The sequence below is a fragment of the Lycium barbarum genome, chromosome 8 (genome assembly GCF_019175385.1).
Source record: "Lycium barbarum isolate Lr01 chromosome 8, ASM1917538v2, whole genome shotgun sequence".
Lineage (NCBI taxonomy): Eukaryota > Viridiplantae > Streptophyta > Magnoliopsida > Solanales > Solanaceae > Lycium > Lycium barbarum.
In genome coordinates, this window is record NC_083344.1 from 3391815 (window position 1) to 3410088 (window position 18274).

The following is an 18274-nucleotide window of genomic DNA, read 5'->3' on the forward strand; positions in this document are numbered from 1 at the left end:
TCATTTACGAGATCAATATTAAATGAAAGTATTGTTGCATTCTCTTGCTTGGGGTCGTTATTGTTTCGCTCATTAACAACATCAAAATATCAAATGAAAGGGTTGTTGCTTTCCGGTCCGTGTAACCAACAACTCAAGGCTATCAAAGGAAGGAGTTGCAGGATCGGAGTTTTATCTCGAATTCATAGAATGACCAGTTTTTATCTTGAAAACCACTCTTAGGCCAGGTTCCTTTGCAAATCTTATCCCGTGGGCTTTAGTGAACATTTTTCATTCTTCACCCGGTCCTTAGTAGCCTTTCCAAAGTCAACCTAACCGGTTACGATTGGAAAGGCGCTAAATAGGCATTCACCATTAACAAAATCGAAAACGTTCTTCAAGACGGTACAGAAAGGATCATCTAAGGATCTTGTCTTGACGGAGATGTGTCTTTCCTAAGCAAGATGACATTGAGCACAACATCCTTATGCACCCATTTCACATCTTAGGCATAGCTGGGGTAAAAGGCGGCTCCCTAAAGTCATCATCCTATAGTGAAATTACTATGTTGCTTGTGTACTACTATTTGATATATGCACATTGGCTTTGACATGTTATTTGGACCAAGTTTTCGCATACTTGCTTTACTATGTTTCTTTTGTTGACATCTCTATTATAATGCAGCGAGGTTGAATAACTTGAATAGACCTCAGCTACATCCATATGGAGTTTTACAAACAAAAACAAAATAAGAAGCATTCAGTATCCGCAGTTTCTAGTTTCTAAAGGTGGATATCTCTTCTGATCTTTGATTACTTCATCATATTATAATATTTCAGAGCTGAAAACAATATTTAACATACTTCAGATTTGAGAGAGAAGTGATGGCTGTGTAAGAAACCAGGTTCATTGGAAAATTTTGACGTAAATTCACTTGATAGAAATTCTAAACACCAATTGCACTAAAAATATAGCTCACATGGGTGTATTCTATTCGGCGGATTAGGTGAACTTGGAAAGGAGCTGACCTTACCATGAAAAAACTTGGGGTGACTAATGTAGAAAATATTACAGAATCAAAAGCAGCCGTAGTTTACGATTTACAATTATATAATTAAATGATCGGAAACTCGTATGAGATTTGATTTGATTGTTCTAACTATGGCGGAATATTTCGAGATAAGGAACAAGATATACTCTCTACCTCCCGAGGTAGGGGCAAAGTCAGCGTACACTCTACGCTTTCCAGACCCACTTGTGGGAGTACACTAAGTATGTTGTTGTAAGGAACAAGATGTACTTCTATTTGTTGACTGTCTTCCGTTGCATCTGGTGGGAAGCCCATGGATAGGAAAAATTTCACATACCTGGTGCTTACAATATCACAACAAATACATGACATGTGCGTTCATATAAATTGTCATCAGTTAGCCATAGTTATTGATACACATTCTCGCCTCATTTTTATAGCAATCATGGTAAACTAATGTAGTTTGATGTAAACACCGGGTGAAAGTAAGTCTTTTCCACCCGCAAGGGTGGCTTAGTTGATTGAGCATGGGGCTTTCATAGTAGAGGCCTCAGGTTGGAAACCCCCTGCTTACGACAGCAGGAGATTTGCCTTCTGGGTTGAGCTCGTCGTACCGGGCTTGCCTAGTGCTGGTTACCTATTCTGTGTGGTTTGCGAGCTATTGCACAGGAGAGCTGGGTTTACCCTGTGCGTACCCGAAGGGTAGCGGCAATGGGTTCCCATGTCATTAAAAAAAAAAAAGAGTAAGTCTTTTCCAGATAGATATATTGGAAAAGAGTAATCCAAAAGTAAAAATGGAAGAGACGACTTAATAAAGTATGGTTATACAAAAAGGATCTCAGGATCTAAGTATTCTACTTGGAATGTATGAAGATAAACAGATATCCATAGTAGATGACTTATAGTTACAAAAATCCTCACCACTAGCAGCTCAATCAGTTTCTAACCTTGCAATATATTGATCATAGTATTTTGCAGCTTGTTCCAAATCTCCAAGCTCAGTATAACAATCAGCTATTGCTCCATAAGCTTCTGTGCTACCCGAATCCTCTCCATGTTTTGCTGATATTTCAAGAACCAAAGAGTGGTACTTAATAGCTTCCCGGTACTTGCCCTGCCGTTGTAATGATGCCCCTGGAAAATGCAATAAAGAAATTCACTCGTATATCACGTTACACTAGGGAATGACAGCATTGCGGATGTGGCCATGTTTGCATGTATCAATAAACACACAAACACGAGGAAATCATCCAGAGATAAAAGAGCTCTCTCTCTCTCTCTCTCTCTCTCTCTCTCTCTCTATACCATAAGGACCAAGAGTTACTGGAGTCGAAAGTAGAAGTGAAATCTACATTTTCGAAAGCAGATTAAAACAGAAATCAACCAGGGGGAAACATATGTTAGAAAAATATAATGAGAGAAGGTAAGAAAAAACGCTTTGAAGCATGAAAGAATCACTATCACTATCTTTAAAGAGATATTGCCCGTATACTGTTTGAGGAAATACAGGCAAGTCCCTTCAGGATACGACAAGGCTACTTTATACTGCTATTTGAAATTATAAGGTTGAAAGAAGACTATAGAAAATAGTTATCTTATTTCATGGAAAGACCGTCCTTTTAAATTTACATTTATATTTAAATTCAGGTTTCAAATAAGAACCGAAAATACCAAGTCCTTTAATATATATAGCCTTCCTATGGGGACAATCCACTTCATATATATTATTCCCACCATTTCAATGCAAGTGTCTTAGTTTGATCAGGCACGGGGTTTAAGAAAAGAAGGAAGACTTTTGAATCTTGCGGTCTTAAATTAAAGATGTATGCTATGTATCAAAATGTTGTTTGAATCTTGTAGTCTTAAATATGCCAGTTAGCAAATATAGGAAGATGCATTATATTAAAACAGACTAAAAGGGAAAGTAAGACACTCAAATTAAAACGAAGCGAGTGCAAACTAGTTGAAAACATGCACTATCAACACGAACCAAACAGCCACCATATGACAGATAAAAGAAGGTATATACAGCTTAAGGGACTCAATTCTAGGAAACACATTCGTTTAAATTGATTATACTCTGACTAGTACTTATACCAATCATTTCTCCCAATCCCTCTGTTCACCAAAGTTCACAATGGACTTTGCACTCCCCTGAAGAAATAATAAAATAAAGAGCATATTTTACCATAATAACCATGATTATTAGCATTTCAAAATGATTTGGGAATGGGTGGCCAAAGATAGCATTTCAAAAAGATACCTCTGAAAGTAGCTTGCTTCTCTTGGTTGGTGGCCAAAGAAGCAGTATTGACACAGGAGAAACTGAGAAGAATGGGTTTTGATCTATGTTCTAGATGTTATTTATGTGGGGAACAATCACAGACAGCCAACCATCTCTTTTTACATTGCAAATGGACATACCAAATCTGGAAGATCTTCATTAACCTGAGGGGAATCAGACGGGTGATGCCAGGTAATACAAAGGGGGCCCTTAGCAGTTGGGACAGTGAAGGTCTTTTGTCAAATCAGAAGGAGAGATGGAGGGTTGTCCCTGCATGTATATGGTGGACTGTATGGAAAGAGAGAAATCAGAGATGCTTTGAAGGTAAACATAGCGACATACAGAAGCTGAAGATGAATTGTTTAGCTCTCTACTATTTTTGGTGTAAGCAGGAATGTCTAGTTGAAACAGAAGATATCTTTGATGTTTTGGATAATATGTAACTAGCAATATAGGAAGACGCTTTTTTGCTATAATCTGTAATAGTTTGGTTGGGGGACTATACTTTTATGGTATAGTATACCTGTGGATATATGGAATGTTAACATTGTCAAAAAAAAAAAAAAAGAGATTTGGGAATGAGTAGTCACTGTAGACAAGTAAAAGTGAATTCAGGGAGTAAGTTCTAGTGAGAGCAAAGAAAGAGCGGTTGCATGGCTAATTCGAATAAATGCTAACATACGGAAACTAACAAATATACTATGCAGTAAGTGATTTCTAGACCTTCTCTCCGTTTCGATTTGTTTGTCTTAGTTTGAGTCTGCCCGGAGTCCAAGTAAATAAAGCAGACTTTTGAGTCTTGTGGTCTTAAACTAAAGATGTGTGTAATGTACCAAAATACTCTTTGAATCTTGTGGTCTTAAATATGTCAGGATTTAGGGCGTAAGGAGTTACTAAATATAGAAAGCGGCATCCTTTTTTAAATAGACTAAAAGGAAAGTAAGACAAGCAAATTGAAACAGGAGTACCTAAGCCCCGAGCTGCTTTCTTTTCCTTTAAAGGTTCTTTTAAATCCTGTGCAAGGTCAAGAGCAGTTTTAAACTCCAATAGCGCCTTTTCGGGCGCTTGGTTTCTAAGAAATTTCTTCCCATTTTTCAAGCGAGATATTAATTCTTCCCTTCTTGGATCAACAATTACTTCACTTTCTGCAACCCTGCTACTACCAGCAGGAGCATAAGTTAAGTTGGGTGCATAAGACTCAATTTTGGCTTGCCTTCTTAGAGCAGCATTGATCTGACGGAGCTGTTCATTCAACCGCTGCAATTCCGCTTTTCGCTGACGTGCAACTAGTCCTGCAAATACAAATTTAGAGAACATGTAGAACGCAATTCCCCGATTGACATATGATTTTGTGTTAGTTACGGTATTTTTTTCTTTTCCTCCAGACTGCTTTGTCATGCTTTATTTAGTATTTCTCCAGACTGTTATTTCTTTTTCCGGACTGATGTGATTGCTTTTCTTTCTTTTCTTTGAGCCGACAGTTTTCTTTGAGCCGAGGGTCTTTCGGAAACAACCTCCCTACCTCCATGGTAGGGGTAAGGTCTGCGTACACTCTACCCTCCCCAGAACCCACCTCATGGGATTACACTAGGTATGTTGTTGTTGTTGTTGTAGAATGCGCAGACAACTAACAAATATCTAAAACAAGGGAATCACAGAATAGGAACAAGTAAAACCATGCTCCTGCTAAGACAGGATGTCAGCATACACTTGATGTGCGAAACTTCATGAACTAAATAGAAGACTCATTAACCTTTTACCTTAGGAAGCCATTTCCATGAACAGATATAGAAAATTTTGACCAGTCGTAAATCTCGTTAACAGAACTTTGTAAATAGGAAGTTCATCCAGTATTTTGGCAGTGAAATGATGAATGAAGTGGTTCTAAACAGATCTCAAAATGTATCATGCTGGATATGAAAAACTATTAAGTTCTTAAGATTGAATTTTGAATCCCCATGCAACCTTACAAATGCCTTTCTGGAACAGAGTAGTTTGTAACATCATATGCAACATACTCTCATACATGTAATGCTTATGTTCGTAATTAGAACAAATGACAAAATGGTCCCTTATGTTTGAGGATAGGTTCAGAATAATCCTTTAAGTATGCACTTAATAATTTTGGCCCCTTCAGTTAATCACCACTTGTGGGATTACACTGGGTATGTTGTTGTTGTTGTTGTTGCTGCTGTTAGGCCAAAAGTTAACACTTACAGTCTCCTACAATATTAAAAATTTGTGTTCGTTAGATTTGAGGAAAGACGGAAATAGTGGGGCAAGAAGATTTAAACATAAATACCAAGAAAGTCCTATCAAAACCTAATATACGCAACACAAAAAACTGCAGTAGACACTAAAAAGACCGTAAAAAATAGCAAAAATTATACCTCAAAAAGTTGCATCAGACATTACAAATAAATCAAAGATGGTAGAAAGTACAGAAATTGTACCTCTAAATGAGAGTTCCCGCTGATTTTAGTTTTCACTGTCCCGTCAAATCTAACGGACAGAGTTCGGTAAATATTCAGCGGAGACTAAATGTGTTAACTTTTGGCCAAAACCATTAAATGCAAACTTAAGGGACTATTACAAACCTACCCTCAAACATAAGGGCCATTTTTATCATTTTCGCTTCATAATAACATTAGAATTTATTTAGCGCTATGACTTAAAGAGTTACAGGCTCACAGCCATCCACAACACCTTTTTCTTTTCAAAGTTGACAGACCGCAAAGGAAGAAAATGATGGGCTCATGGGCACTACACATATTTAAGCACCTTACCTCCGACGGTGGCCCCAATAAGCGCAACCAGCAGCAGTAAGGGCATATTCATATTAAAGAGAGAATTATCAGCTTCACATGTTTCAGCCAAGGCATCTAAGGGTGAAGTCATCATCAATGCATTAGCCACAATTACTGTTGTTGCGGTGTGCCTAAACTGCAGGATTTCCTGCCATATGTATAAATTGAAATTCAACATGAAGAGAAGCCGGGAAATCTGATCAACAAGCAACTTTTTTTGCCATATTTACCGGATTGAGAATCAACACATTGAATTAATTTGAAAGAAATTGTATAGAGAAGTAATCTATATGGAACTTCTGACGCGTCCATTTGTGTCGAGGTCCTAGATATGAAACTGCTCAAGAGATTTTCTTGCCTCCTTATGTAGAAATAGTTAATACACAACATATAGCTAGTTTAACGGAACCAATTGATCTTACAGCCAAGGGTGTGGCCTAATGGTCAATGAAGTAGGAGGAGAATCATGAGGTCTCAGGTTCAACCCAGTGGAGACAAAAACACTAGGGTTTTTGTCCAAACTGTCTAAGCCTTGGTGGACAGAGTTGCCTGGTAACTATTATTGGTGGGAGACAGCAGGTATCACGTGGAATTAGTCGAGGTGCGCGCAAGCTGGACCGGACACCACGGTTATCAAAAAAGAAAAGGGGAACAATTTGATTTTTGTACTGGATTACAAATAGAGAGAAATCATGGATATCTTATGAAAAAGCCACATAACTTTCAAGATGGAAGTTATCCTATAAATGTTGTATTCATGCCGGTTCGAAATGCAAATCATAATATTCATTCTTATGGGAATAGGAATGAAAACAAGAGATACTTTTTCTCGACAGACATTTACACAAAGTATAATATTTCTTCTGATATTAGTGTGACGACAACAATACTCATCAATTATATTGCTCATTGAACATGATTCCTAGTCAAGCCGTTTTTCTCTTCTCACAGGTATAGTCAAGGCCTGGTTTTTAACATATACAACAGATTAGTTCAAAATTCAGAATTCTCTGAAGTACATTACAACTAAAGCTAGTTCTTCACTTTCTCCTGTAATGTCAAAGTTGTAAGAACGTCATTTCAATCCAACATACATAGCTTCTATGTAACTTTCACTACTATCAAGAATTCAAACTTATTAAACTAATTAAACAATTCAAAGTTAAAAACTTTGAGACTTTAATTTAATATTTTCTTCCAGTATTACTAATAGGATTTAAGTTGTGTATACTGATAGCGTAAAGAATCTTTCCCATTGCAGCAGGTTGCCCGCTTTATATTCTGAGTTGCTAATTCAACTTATTATGAAATGTTACATGTAGTTATATTTCAGGTAATCTGATAATATAAAAATCTCATTACACCGTTAGTACTGTATATAAGTTAAACTGTTACAAATAGAATAAGTCAAATTAATGTCATCCTAACACTCTGTATTCAGCCAAATACCATTACCTAAAATGCTCTTATTGACATCAAGGAACAGTTACGGGTTCAGTAGAAATGCTCAAATCCTCTATTTGCGTTAAGTAATTCATTTAATATGTATAAATAAGGAAAAGTTACAAATATGTAGAGTTCGGCCATCTAGTTTTGCCAAACATGGCTGAAGTATACACTGCCTATACACTTCGGCTGTATAAGTATGTATATTATATGTATAGGATGTATAGTATATGTATATTTAATATAAACTATACACTACCTATGCACTGTGTACATATCTTGTAAACTAGATGGCCGATTGGTATTTGACTGTAATTTTCCCTATAAATGATTTATCCAAAACCCATTAAGCAAACAAGAGTTGTGATCCGGAACTCATAAACTAAAAATCATGACTCCGCCTCTGAGTGCAAGAAACAAAAAAAAAAAAAGGACCATGATCATGACATTACTCTGACGAAATTATAACAAAACAGAAAAGAAAAGAAAAAAAAAACAATTTTGAAGCAGACCCAATAATCAAGAACTAGAAATAAACAAAACCCACAAGCCAAAATTTTCAGTTTTTTTACCTTGAAATCATCAATGGGGACACATTCAGTAGCTTTCTTGATGTTTAACAGAGCTTCTTTTTCTTCTTTCAATTTGTTACTGAGCTGAAAAATGTGTTGTTTGAAAGAGGGAGTTTTTGATGAGAGAAAATGAGTGCAAGTACTCCCTAGAAGAAGTCCTTGCTTCATCATCATCACCATATTTCTTCTTCTTTACTTTTGCCTCTCTGTTTAGGATTATGTTTTTTTGTCTCAAACGGTTCAAGATAACATTCTTCTTTTATTTTTTATGTACTTTTGCAAGAATAAGCTTGTATGTCTGCTTCTAACTAGCAGAAATAAAATGGCTTGTAATCTAATCTATTGAGTTTTTTTTTTTTTTTCCTTTTTTCTTTTCATAAGTAATTAATTTGGTTGTCAAGTGGTTATTTGATCCCTTACAAAAGATCTTTTGGCTTTGTGGAACTCTATAATTTTTTTTAAAATTTATGACCCTTATGGGACCTACATATTCAAAAGAACTTGCCAACTTAGCATTTGTGATTCCCTTGCAAAATAGAAGGGCCTTATTGCAATTAAAAGATTGTTAAAACAAATATTGAAAAAACAAGCACATATTTGGAGCCAGTTGATTCTTTTCCCTCCATCTGATCAAGCTTCTCAAACAAGATGGTGTGAAAAATAGTGCTTGCAAAAGATTCTTGTTTTAGTTTGATAGATTTCTGGGTAAGTATTATATTCTTTCAAATTTTGTTTTGTGATTGTATCAAACTTCTCAAACTCTCATGGTGTTAAAAAAATAGATATCTTGCAAAACAAGATAAACAAGATAAGAGATTTGATTATTGAAGCAGGAGATTTGTGTAATAATGTAGGAGATCTGAAGTCAAAACACAAGATATTTGGGTGTTGAAGTTGAAGATGAACAAGAAAAGAGAATTAATGACTTAAGCAAGAGTTTTATATCAATACTTAGAACTTTTTTATAAAATGCAAGATATTGGTATTATTTTTTTATTATTATTATTTTTTTTATTTTTTTTTTTTGCAGGTGATCTGATTATTTACATTGAGCTTGAACTCAAGGAGGAAAAATATTTTAGGGTGATTAATTGTTGTCAAAGAATATGTTATAATGAGTTGGTAGAAGTAATATGTCAACGAGGCAAGATAACATGTGATCCAGGCAACATTAGTTTGAGTTACAAGCCAATGATTTTGGATAAAACTTGGCAAGAGACACCATATGTTCCATTAGAGGATGATTTTGACTTATGTCACGACCCAACCCCGTAGGCCGTGACTAGTGCCCTACTTGGGCACCCTGACATACATGTACGTATCGAATCACATCCAAATAGTATATGCGGCTAAAATGCTATATGCCGTCTCAAACTATATCAAACTGCATCAGACGCATTTCAACGCAACCATGTGCGGACATATATATATATATATATATCAAAAAGTCGGCAAGGCTGTCAAATGTATCAAGAGCCAACAAGGCTATCAAAGATGTCAAAAAGCCGACAAGGCTATCAAATGGCACAATGGCCCAAAACACGTATACAAAATGCACGCCGACAAGGCGGCCATAACAAATGAGATCATACAAACCCAATTGTACAAAAGTAGGCACACACACCCACAAATACGTCTACAGACCTCTATACAGACCAAACGAATCATATGGCGGGACAGGGCCCCGCCGTACCCCTGAACGAATATATACAAACATAGCGAACAAAAGATATACCAAAAGATATGCTCTGAAAGGAGAAGAGCACTCCAACAGCAAAAAGGGGTGTCCTAAAGCGGTGGATCACCAAACTGTGCGTCAGTACCTGCGGGCATGAAACGCAGCCCCCCGAAGAAAGGGGGGTCAGTACGAAATATGTACTGAGTATGCAAAGCAGAATATACAGAAAACATATATGAGACTTTAAATAAAAGGGGAGTATCAAACATAAGCGCAAATCCAACATATCAAAATTTGTTTACTTTCAAAAATATGTAAGTAATGCATAGGGTACAGAAGAATATGGTCGCCCGCCTGTCAATGGCGCCAATACACAACATAACTCCAGATGTAAGTTTAAATTCTCCGAATCCCCGTCACATATCATAACCCAACATAACGCCATATACAGTATAACACCAAACATAAGTGGAACTCGACCCTCATTAGCGAGTAGCTCGGAGGACCATAAACACAGCATAACTCCGGAGTATATCAAAGCGTGCACGATAACAGAACCGGCCCGGGACTCGGCGAAAGGAATAACAGAATGCACGAATAGAGTCGTGAGTAGTCATATGCATAAAATCAATATCATAATTCAAACATAAGCAAAGTGATCATATTTGAAAATCGAAATAATAGTCTTAACAAATTCTTTCAAAAGCTCCCGAATTTCATAAAGGGAAGTCGCGGGACCCACGGACGGGAATTTACCCAAGTCGGGCCCGCTTATGGAAAACATACTCGTTATACGTAATGCAAACTTTTATAAAAATATATTGGAGCAATCCGAGCATTTATGTGAAAGATATGGCATTTAGAAATTTCGAAGTTCTTTAAAGTGAAACCTTTTTGCGCAAAGTTCGAAAAGCGATTTTTCAAATACATAAAGGTTCATATTTCATCAAATCATACATAAGAGTGCCAAAGAACATATGCGGATCATAACATGCTCGGATTTCGGATTTGGAATTTTCCTTAAGGCTCTAATTTAGCCTATGAAAACTAAGACATGCCAAAAAGAAAGGAAGTTGCCTTACATACCTCGAACGCACTTCCAGGATAGCCAATCTAAAGCTAATCCAAATCTACGCCTCGGGCTCCCCAAGGTCTACAATTACGCCAACGAATACCAAACATTAGCTAAGGGCACTTAAGCCATTCATTCCAAACTAATCATTAAATTCTACAGAAAATTCGGCAGCACTTCCCCTGTAAATAGGTCATCCCGAGAATTTATCTCGCTCAAAATCAACAACAACAACCACAATAACCAACCTAGTAACATTGATAACCAATTCGAAAGGCAAAACAACATTAATAGCTTTCTTTTACATCTTTCAACAACTATCCAAATATTCGTTTCGACGGCTTACATTCAAGCCACATTATCGCTCATACATTCGATTATTAACCCAAGCCCATACTAACAACATTCAAGAACATTCTAAACAATTCACATAATATTTCCAACGATCCAAAAATTTTTCCACTGTTGGCTGAAAACAGTCCCCTTTAGCCGAGCAGCCCTCTTTTCATTTTTCCTCATTTTCAAGTCATGTTTTGCGTCACAATCCACAATATAACGATATGATTTTCATAAAATATACAAATTTACGTCAAACACACAACTAGCCTCAAAACAGCCCACAAATTCTCAACATCAATCTTGAGTTATTAGTTGCTCATTTCCAACTAGAATTCATAACGACGACACTTGGAACGTTAAGCGATATTTATGCGATCTTCGACATATTATATGACCCACATTCGTCCACACTACACATACATATATATTAATGGTTCTCATATATAAGGATTGCATTAGATGCACAAAGTTCTCCAAATCAGTCCGCAACGCTTACTATGTCAATTTGGGACATTAAATTCTCATTTCCAACCTACAAGTCATCACAACAACCATTACGACGCTAAGCGATATTAATTCATTCTTTGCCACACATTGGGACCATATATACGGCCACACCCACATCTATACATATACACATTTAGATGATTCTAATCTATCTCTTCACCCTACAACATTCAACAAGCTACAAGGAACTAATTTATCATCTCAATCACACAACACACATATACCCCTCACACGACCCACATACCAAACTCAAGACCCAACTTCAACATTCCATATTTCATGATTTTATTCCATATTAACATACTACAACATGAAATAAACGTTCACAACACAAACCACGAGAGCAAAACATACCTTTCTTCTTCAATTCCACCAATAGCTAGGGTTTGCAAATGACACAACTAATGGTTGGATGACCCAAACAACTCTTCCACGCTACTTAGGGACCTCAATATAGTGGGTTTGTACCAAAGAAATAATTTTGGGAAGGCTAGAAAATGGACTTGGTTTCCTTGGTCTTCAGCCGAGAGGGAGAAAGAAAGGGAGTTGAAGTGGTCTTCAACTCCTTGATATTTTCTAAGTGTGGTGAAATGAGAGGAGATGACTTAAGTCTTCATCTTTTAAGTCCACACAATATCTATATTGTATTTGGCCCACACAATGTGTTGGACCATTTAAAATTGGCCACACAACGTGTGGGACCAATCCCATTTACATGGCCACCATGGCATTTTTGTACAACATTTTTAATTCCATTTTTTTTTTTATGAATTGTGGTCCCAATTTTCCCTAAGTGTTCAATGCCATCAATTTCATATATAACTTATGTCTTAAAATAAAATCAAATGGTCAAAAGTCCCGACTTCAAATCCCGGATTAGTCTTGGCCTTAAATTATCATAGTTAATCCGGGTTGTCTCAATGTATAAAAATACGGGACGTAACAACTTAAAAATCCTATTTTATGATTGTTGATGAACGAGGTGCTAGACCCACACTGAAAGTGTGTTTACTTGAGGATGGGAAGAGAATAGAAAAGACAAGTGCAGTAAGTTGTGAAAGTGGTGAAATACAGGTTCTTGTGGGAAGTAATGGGTGTAACGTGATCCAAGAGCATTATAGTCCTATATTTGTGGAAGAAGAACAACCAGTTGATAAGTTTGCTGAACTTCACTTGGAGCAGAATGTGATTCAAGAGTATTATAGTCCAATTTTTGTGGAAGAAGAAGAACAACCAATTGATAAGTTTGCCGAACGTCAATTGGAGCAGTATGCGATCCAAGAGCATTATAGTCCTATTTTTGTGGAAGAAGAACAACCAATTGATAAGTTTGTCGAACGTCAATTAGAGCAGAATGTAACCTCCGATTATCAAGTTGTTGATGATGAAACAGTGTATACGGAAGGGGGCTATCCTATGGCAGATGTGGGTTGGGAGGAAAACTTTACAACCATGCCGAGCGACGAGTGTCGCAATGAAGGTAAATTTAGTGATCTTTCCGACCTTCATTTTGGGCAAATATTTGAAGACAAAAAGACAGTTTTGGGGAAGTTAAGAAAAATTGCTCTTACTGTTAAGTTTCAAAGACAACGAAGTCTAATCCTAAGTTGGTTTTTGTAAAATGCATTGTTGAAAAGTGCACTTGGCGCGTACGTGTTATAAAGTTGGCAAATTCGACGTGCTTTGTTGTCAAAATGTATTGTGGTGAACATAATTGTGGTATCAAAAGTGCGCCAAAATACCATAAACAAGCTACATCTGACTTGATTGCAAACATGATGCACAAAAATTTTGATACATCAGGACACGGGCCAACACCAAACGAGATAAAAACTTTGGTATATAATGAAATCGGATGTGAAGTAAGTTACTGGAAAGCTTGGAAAGCAAGACAAAAGGCCTTGGCTATCATAAGAGGTACCCCAGAAGAAGGTTATTCATTGTTACCAGGGTACTTGCATATATTGGAGCAAACATATTCAGGTTCAAGGACAGACTTAAAGTTAGATGAGGATAACAACTTCAAATATTGCTTTCTTGCTTATGGAACAACTATAGAAGGATTTTCTCATATGAGGAAAGTAATTTCTGTAGATGGGACATTCTTGACTGGAAGATATGGTGGTGTACTTATCTCAGCATGTGCACAAGATGGTAATCATCATATTTTTCCAATTGCATTTGCTATTGTTGACTCGGAGAATGATAACTCATAGACGTATTTTTTCACAAAGCTTGCTGAATGTATTCCTGATAGTGATGATTTGTGCATTTTATCAGACAGACATGTAAGCATAAAGTGTTGTTGATGTGTACAAGCCTGAACATCACAGATTTTGCATGTATCATATTACTATGAATTTGCGGTCCAAGTATGGTGATTGTAACATTCTTTATAATTTTCAAGAAGCTGCAAAAGCATACACATCAGATGAGTTCTCTGTTTATTTTGATGCAATAATGGAATCAAATGTGGAAGCTGGTTGGTATCTTGAAAATGATATTGGGTTTGAGAAATGGGCGAGAGCCTGTTTTCCTGGAAATAGATACAATTTGATGACAACAAATATTTCAAAATCACTCAACGCAGTTTTAAAGGTTCAAAGAAGTTGGCCTATTGTTTCTGTACTCAAAGCTATCCAAGATAATATGATCAAGTGGTACGTTGAACGCAGCGGCAGAGCTCAAAATAGCATTCATTTCTTAACCTCTAAAGCTGAGGGGTTGGTTCGAGATCATTATGTTGCCTCTTGTTTGCTAGCTCCTACCGGTTTAAACGAACATGAGTTTCATGTACATGGTGACATAGATTGTTTGGTTAATCTGGAGCATAAAACATGTACTTGTAAGGTTTTTTTCAGATGGATAAACTCCCGTGTAAGCACGCGATAGCAGTTTTGAAACTAACCCCAGGCCAAGACATATGGGAGGAGATATATAAATTGTGTGATTCTAAATACCTGAATGAGACGTGGAAAAAAGCTGGGGATAGAACAATTTATCCTGTTCCTCACCCAAAAATATGGATGAGACAATCAGAGGAACAAAGAGTGGTTCATCATCCTTCCATAAAATTGCCTAAAGGTCGCAAGAGAGAGAATTGTGCTCCTTCAATTGGCGATAATCCAAAGAGGAAGAAGCAATGAAGAAGTTGGTCAATATGCAGGCAAATGGGTCACTATAAGACAAAGTGCCCTAGAAGATAACTGATGATACATTGTAATCTGAAGACTGATCTCTTTTGTGGTTTACTTATCTCTTATGTTATAAGGATTCTATCTCTTTTGTTATATGATTTTAATCTCTTGCAGCATGGATATATATCTCTTAGGGTCTATATCTCTTGCATTTTACTGTTTTATCTCTTATGTTAAATTTTATTAATCTTAATTCAATCTCAACTTAGATCTCTTGCAGTTTACTGTTTGATCTCTTATGCACAATTAATTATCTCTTAAGACCATGGCTTATATCTCTCGCGTTATATTTAGTGATCGCATTTTATAAACTTTATTATTTTTTAATCCAAGCTCAACTTATATCATAACACTTCTCAATCTCTCGTGAAATAATAAGCGGGATTATTTTATTGGGCTATCACTCGTCCTAACTATCAACTTGCAATCTTAATCTCTTATGCACATACAATAATCTCTTATGCACAATTAAACATCCCTTAAGACCATGGCTTATATCTCTCGCGTTATATTTAGTGATCGCATTTTATAAACTTTATTATTTCTTAATTCAAGCTTAACTTATATCATAACACTTCTTAATCTCCCGTGAAAAATAAGCGGGATTCTTTTGTTGAGCTATCACTCCTCCTAGCTATCAACTTACAATCTTAATCTCTTATGCACATACAATAATCTCTTATGCACAATTAAGCATCTCTTAAGACCATGGCTTAAATCTCTCGCGTTATATTTAGAGATAGCATTTTATAAACTTTATTATTTCTTAATTCAAGCTCAACTTATATCATAACACTCCTTAATCTCTCGTGAAATAATAAGCGGGATTATTTTATTGGGCTATCACTCGTCCGAACTATCAACTTGCAATCTTAATCTCTTATGCGCATACAATAATCTCTTGTGCACATACAATCATCTCTTATGCACAATTAAACATCTCTTAAGACCATGGCTTATATCTCTCGCGTTATATTTAGTGATCGCATTTTATAAACTTTATTATTTCTTAATTCAAGCTCAAATTATATCATAACACTTCTTAGTCTCTCGTGAAATAATAAGCGAGATTATTTTATTGGGCTATCACTCGTCCTAACTATCAACTTGCAATCTTAATCTTTTATGCACATACAATAATCTCTTGTGCACATACAATCATCTCTTATGCACAATTAAACATCTCTTAAGACCATGGCTTATATCTCTCGCGTTATATTTAGTGATCGCATTTTATAAACTTTATTATTTCTTAATTCAAGCTCAACTTACAATAATCTCTTAAGATCATGGCTTAGATCTCTCACGTTTTATTACTTAATTCAAGCTCAACTTATAATAGCTGGGGAAATAGCAAGTGCAGCAAACTGAACGTATGTAGAAATAACTAGAAATATTGGTATCCCAAATCCGAGCAATATGATCCAAAGATGCATACAAAAGTACTGTTGTAAACACCCAATAACTTCTCAAGAGAAATGATGCTTAACCTGCAAAAGATTATGACTTAAAACAAGAGATTATGGAACAAAGCATAAGAGATCCACCATATAGAAGCTTTTCAGTAGCAACCTATTGTAAACACCCAATAACTTCTCAAGAAAATAAACTGCCAAGCCAATGTCAATAACACTAATTGATATTTTATCCGCAACCAACTACACAAAGCATGAAAGCATTCAATAGAAGAGACAGTTTAAACAAACACGAGAGACAATTAGAAATTTAAAATATTTATATTTTTAGGTTGTGCTAGTTGAGTCTTGAAAGCAAAAAGGAACAAAGCATGAAACTATCATCAATTCTTTTGCTCGTGTTCATTTGACATCCTTTGCTCATTCTACACAATCATCATGCAAGGCAATTGGAGTAACTACTTCTACTGCACCTTTTCTGGATCATCGACGCTTGCACGATTGCATTATCAATTCAGCTACTTTATGTTTCCTTTTTGGGCGTCCATCACCTGTCCAAGAGGGGATCCTATACTTAGCTGGACGTCTGATATTCCTGGGAACTTTAGGATCATGTATCTGTATCAAAAATTCCATTTTTTTTTTACAATCTGATCCAAAGATGCTTGCATTTTTCCCAAACAACTTTCAATTTTGTCTAACCGCTTCTCAATAGTTTCTTTAGGGTCATCAACTTTACTACCATAACCCATTCCATCAAAATTAGAGTTCAACCGATCAAAACCAGAAGCAGCAATATCAGAAACACCAAATTCATTTACAACATAATTCGTCATAGGCGTGATGATAGGCTAGAAACACGAATTTTTAGTTGTATTTCGTCTCTTATTTACTATACTTTAATCGTGTTTGAGCCATAATGTTAGTATTTTTATATTTATTACGTGAGTTTATTTTGTAGGACTTGTTCCCGAGCAAACGAGCTAAATCGAAGATTGAACGAATAAGAAAATCACCAAAATTAAGGAGGAAGTAAAGAGTTACAATGATTAGCTAATGATTCTAATCATTATGATGCCAACGAGTGGATGAAGTAACAATTGATATTAAAGAACGTATAAAATGGCAACTGATATGAAGTTATATAGTTGGCAGCCAATCAAAATGGAGGCCACATTATTGTCTATGTGGCATTGAGTGATCAAGAGCAGCAATTAGACGAAGATAAGCAGCAAAATTAAAGGCACAACTGCAGAAAAGTAACACGGTCGCGGCGCATGGGGCGGGGCAGCCCGCGTCGCGGCAGTGTTTTTCACTACCAGTGATTTTATTCTGAACTTTTAAAAGGGTATTTCGGCCCGGACCTATTTTTGGAAGGTTTAAATACCTAAAACACACGTTTTTGAAGGAACTTTGGACCTAGGAGGCATTGGAGGAGCGTAGAAGAGGATTTGACGGCCGAATTCATTACTTTCCATCACGATTCGATTCAATACAAGAGTTTGGATCAATCGTCGGTTGTAATGTTTTCTAATTCTATTTCTTCTATGTTCTTTTATTCTATTATGGAGTAGTTTCTTATAGAGTTCTGACAGACATGATGTATTGATTGACGTTTTTAGATTCAATTCTTGTTTTATTGCTTGAATTAGTTAACAGGGTTTTGAATTGAATTGCAAAGTTATCTACCATTTTATTTAATCCAAAGAGGAATAGTTTGGTGAATATCTTTGCATTATTTTGTTTGGTTTTAATTGGTGATTCTTCTAAGTAATCGAAAGAGCTTCTTGAATTATTGGTTGAAGCAAGATAGGAAAATAGTCGAGAGACGTTTTCCTTTAACTAAACCCTTAATGTTTTCTTGCATATGTTCACGGGCTTTCCATCAGTCTTGAACTCGTGGATAGTAGTTTTATTTGATTATTGAGATTTTTTTTATGCTTTAATC

General features: G+C 36.1%; 2 protein-coding genes across 2 annotated transcripts; one reads left to right on the plus strand and one right to left on the minus strand.

The window, feature by feature from the left end:
• Window positions 1–1798: 1798 nt before the first annotated feature.
• Window positions 1799–8468, minus strand: LOC132605715 (protein FLUORESCENT IN BLUE LIGHT, chloroplastic-like). Its single transcript, XM_060318905.1, has 4 exons — window positions 8119–8468; window positions 6080–6248; window positions 4262–4585; window positions 1799–2143 (listed from the first exon to the last, which is right to left on the minus strand). Exons 1-4 carry the CDS (start codon window positions 8296–8298, stop codon window positions 1941–1943), a joined length of 876 nt encoding a protein of 291 aa, XP_060174888.1. The 5' UTR covers window positions 8299–8468; the 3' UTR covers window positions 1799–1940.
• A 5601-nt stretch (window positions 8469–14069) lies between these two features.
• Window positions 14070–14860, plus strand: LOC132606086 (uncharacterized). Its single transcript, XM_060319420.1, has 2 exons — window positions 14070–14531; window positions 14576–14860. The coding sequence occupies exons 1-2, from the start codon at window positions 14070–14072 to the stop codon at window positions 14858–14860; spliced, it is 747 nt and encodes a 248-aa protein (XP_060175403.1).
• Window positions 14861–18274: the final 3414 nt, after the last annotated feature.

What these genes read in the sequence shown, in the direction of transcription:
- LOC132605715 (XM_060318905.1), bottom strand. Translation starts at nt 8,298, where the DNA reads ATGGTGATGATGATGAAGCAAGGACTTCTTCTAGGGAGTACTTGCACT. An exon ending in TCCCCATTGATGATTTCAAG is followed by an intron (nt 6,249 to 8,118) that starts GTAAAAAAACTG and finishes TACATATGGCAG; the next exon opens with GAAATCCTGCAGTTTAGGCA. An exon ending in TATTGGGGCCACCGTCGGAG is followed by an intron (nt 4,586 to 6,079) that starts GTAAGGTGCTTA and finishes TTGTATTTGCAG; the next exon opens with GACTAGTTGCACGTCAGCGA.
- LOC132606086 (XM_060319420.1), top strand. Translation starts at nt 14,070, where the DNA reads ATGAATTTGCGGTCCAAGTATGGTGATTGTAACATTCTTTATAATTTT. An exon ending in ATGGTGACATAGATTGTTTG is followed by an intron (nt 14,532 to 14,575) that starts GTTAATCTGGAG and finishes GGTTTTTTTCAG; the next exon opens with ATGGATAAACTCCCGTGTAA.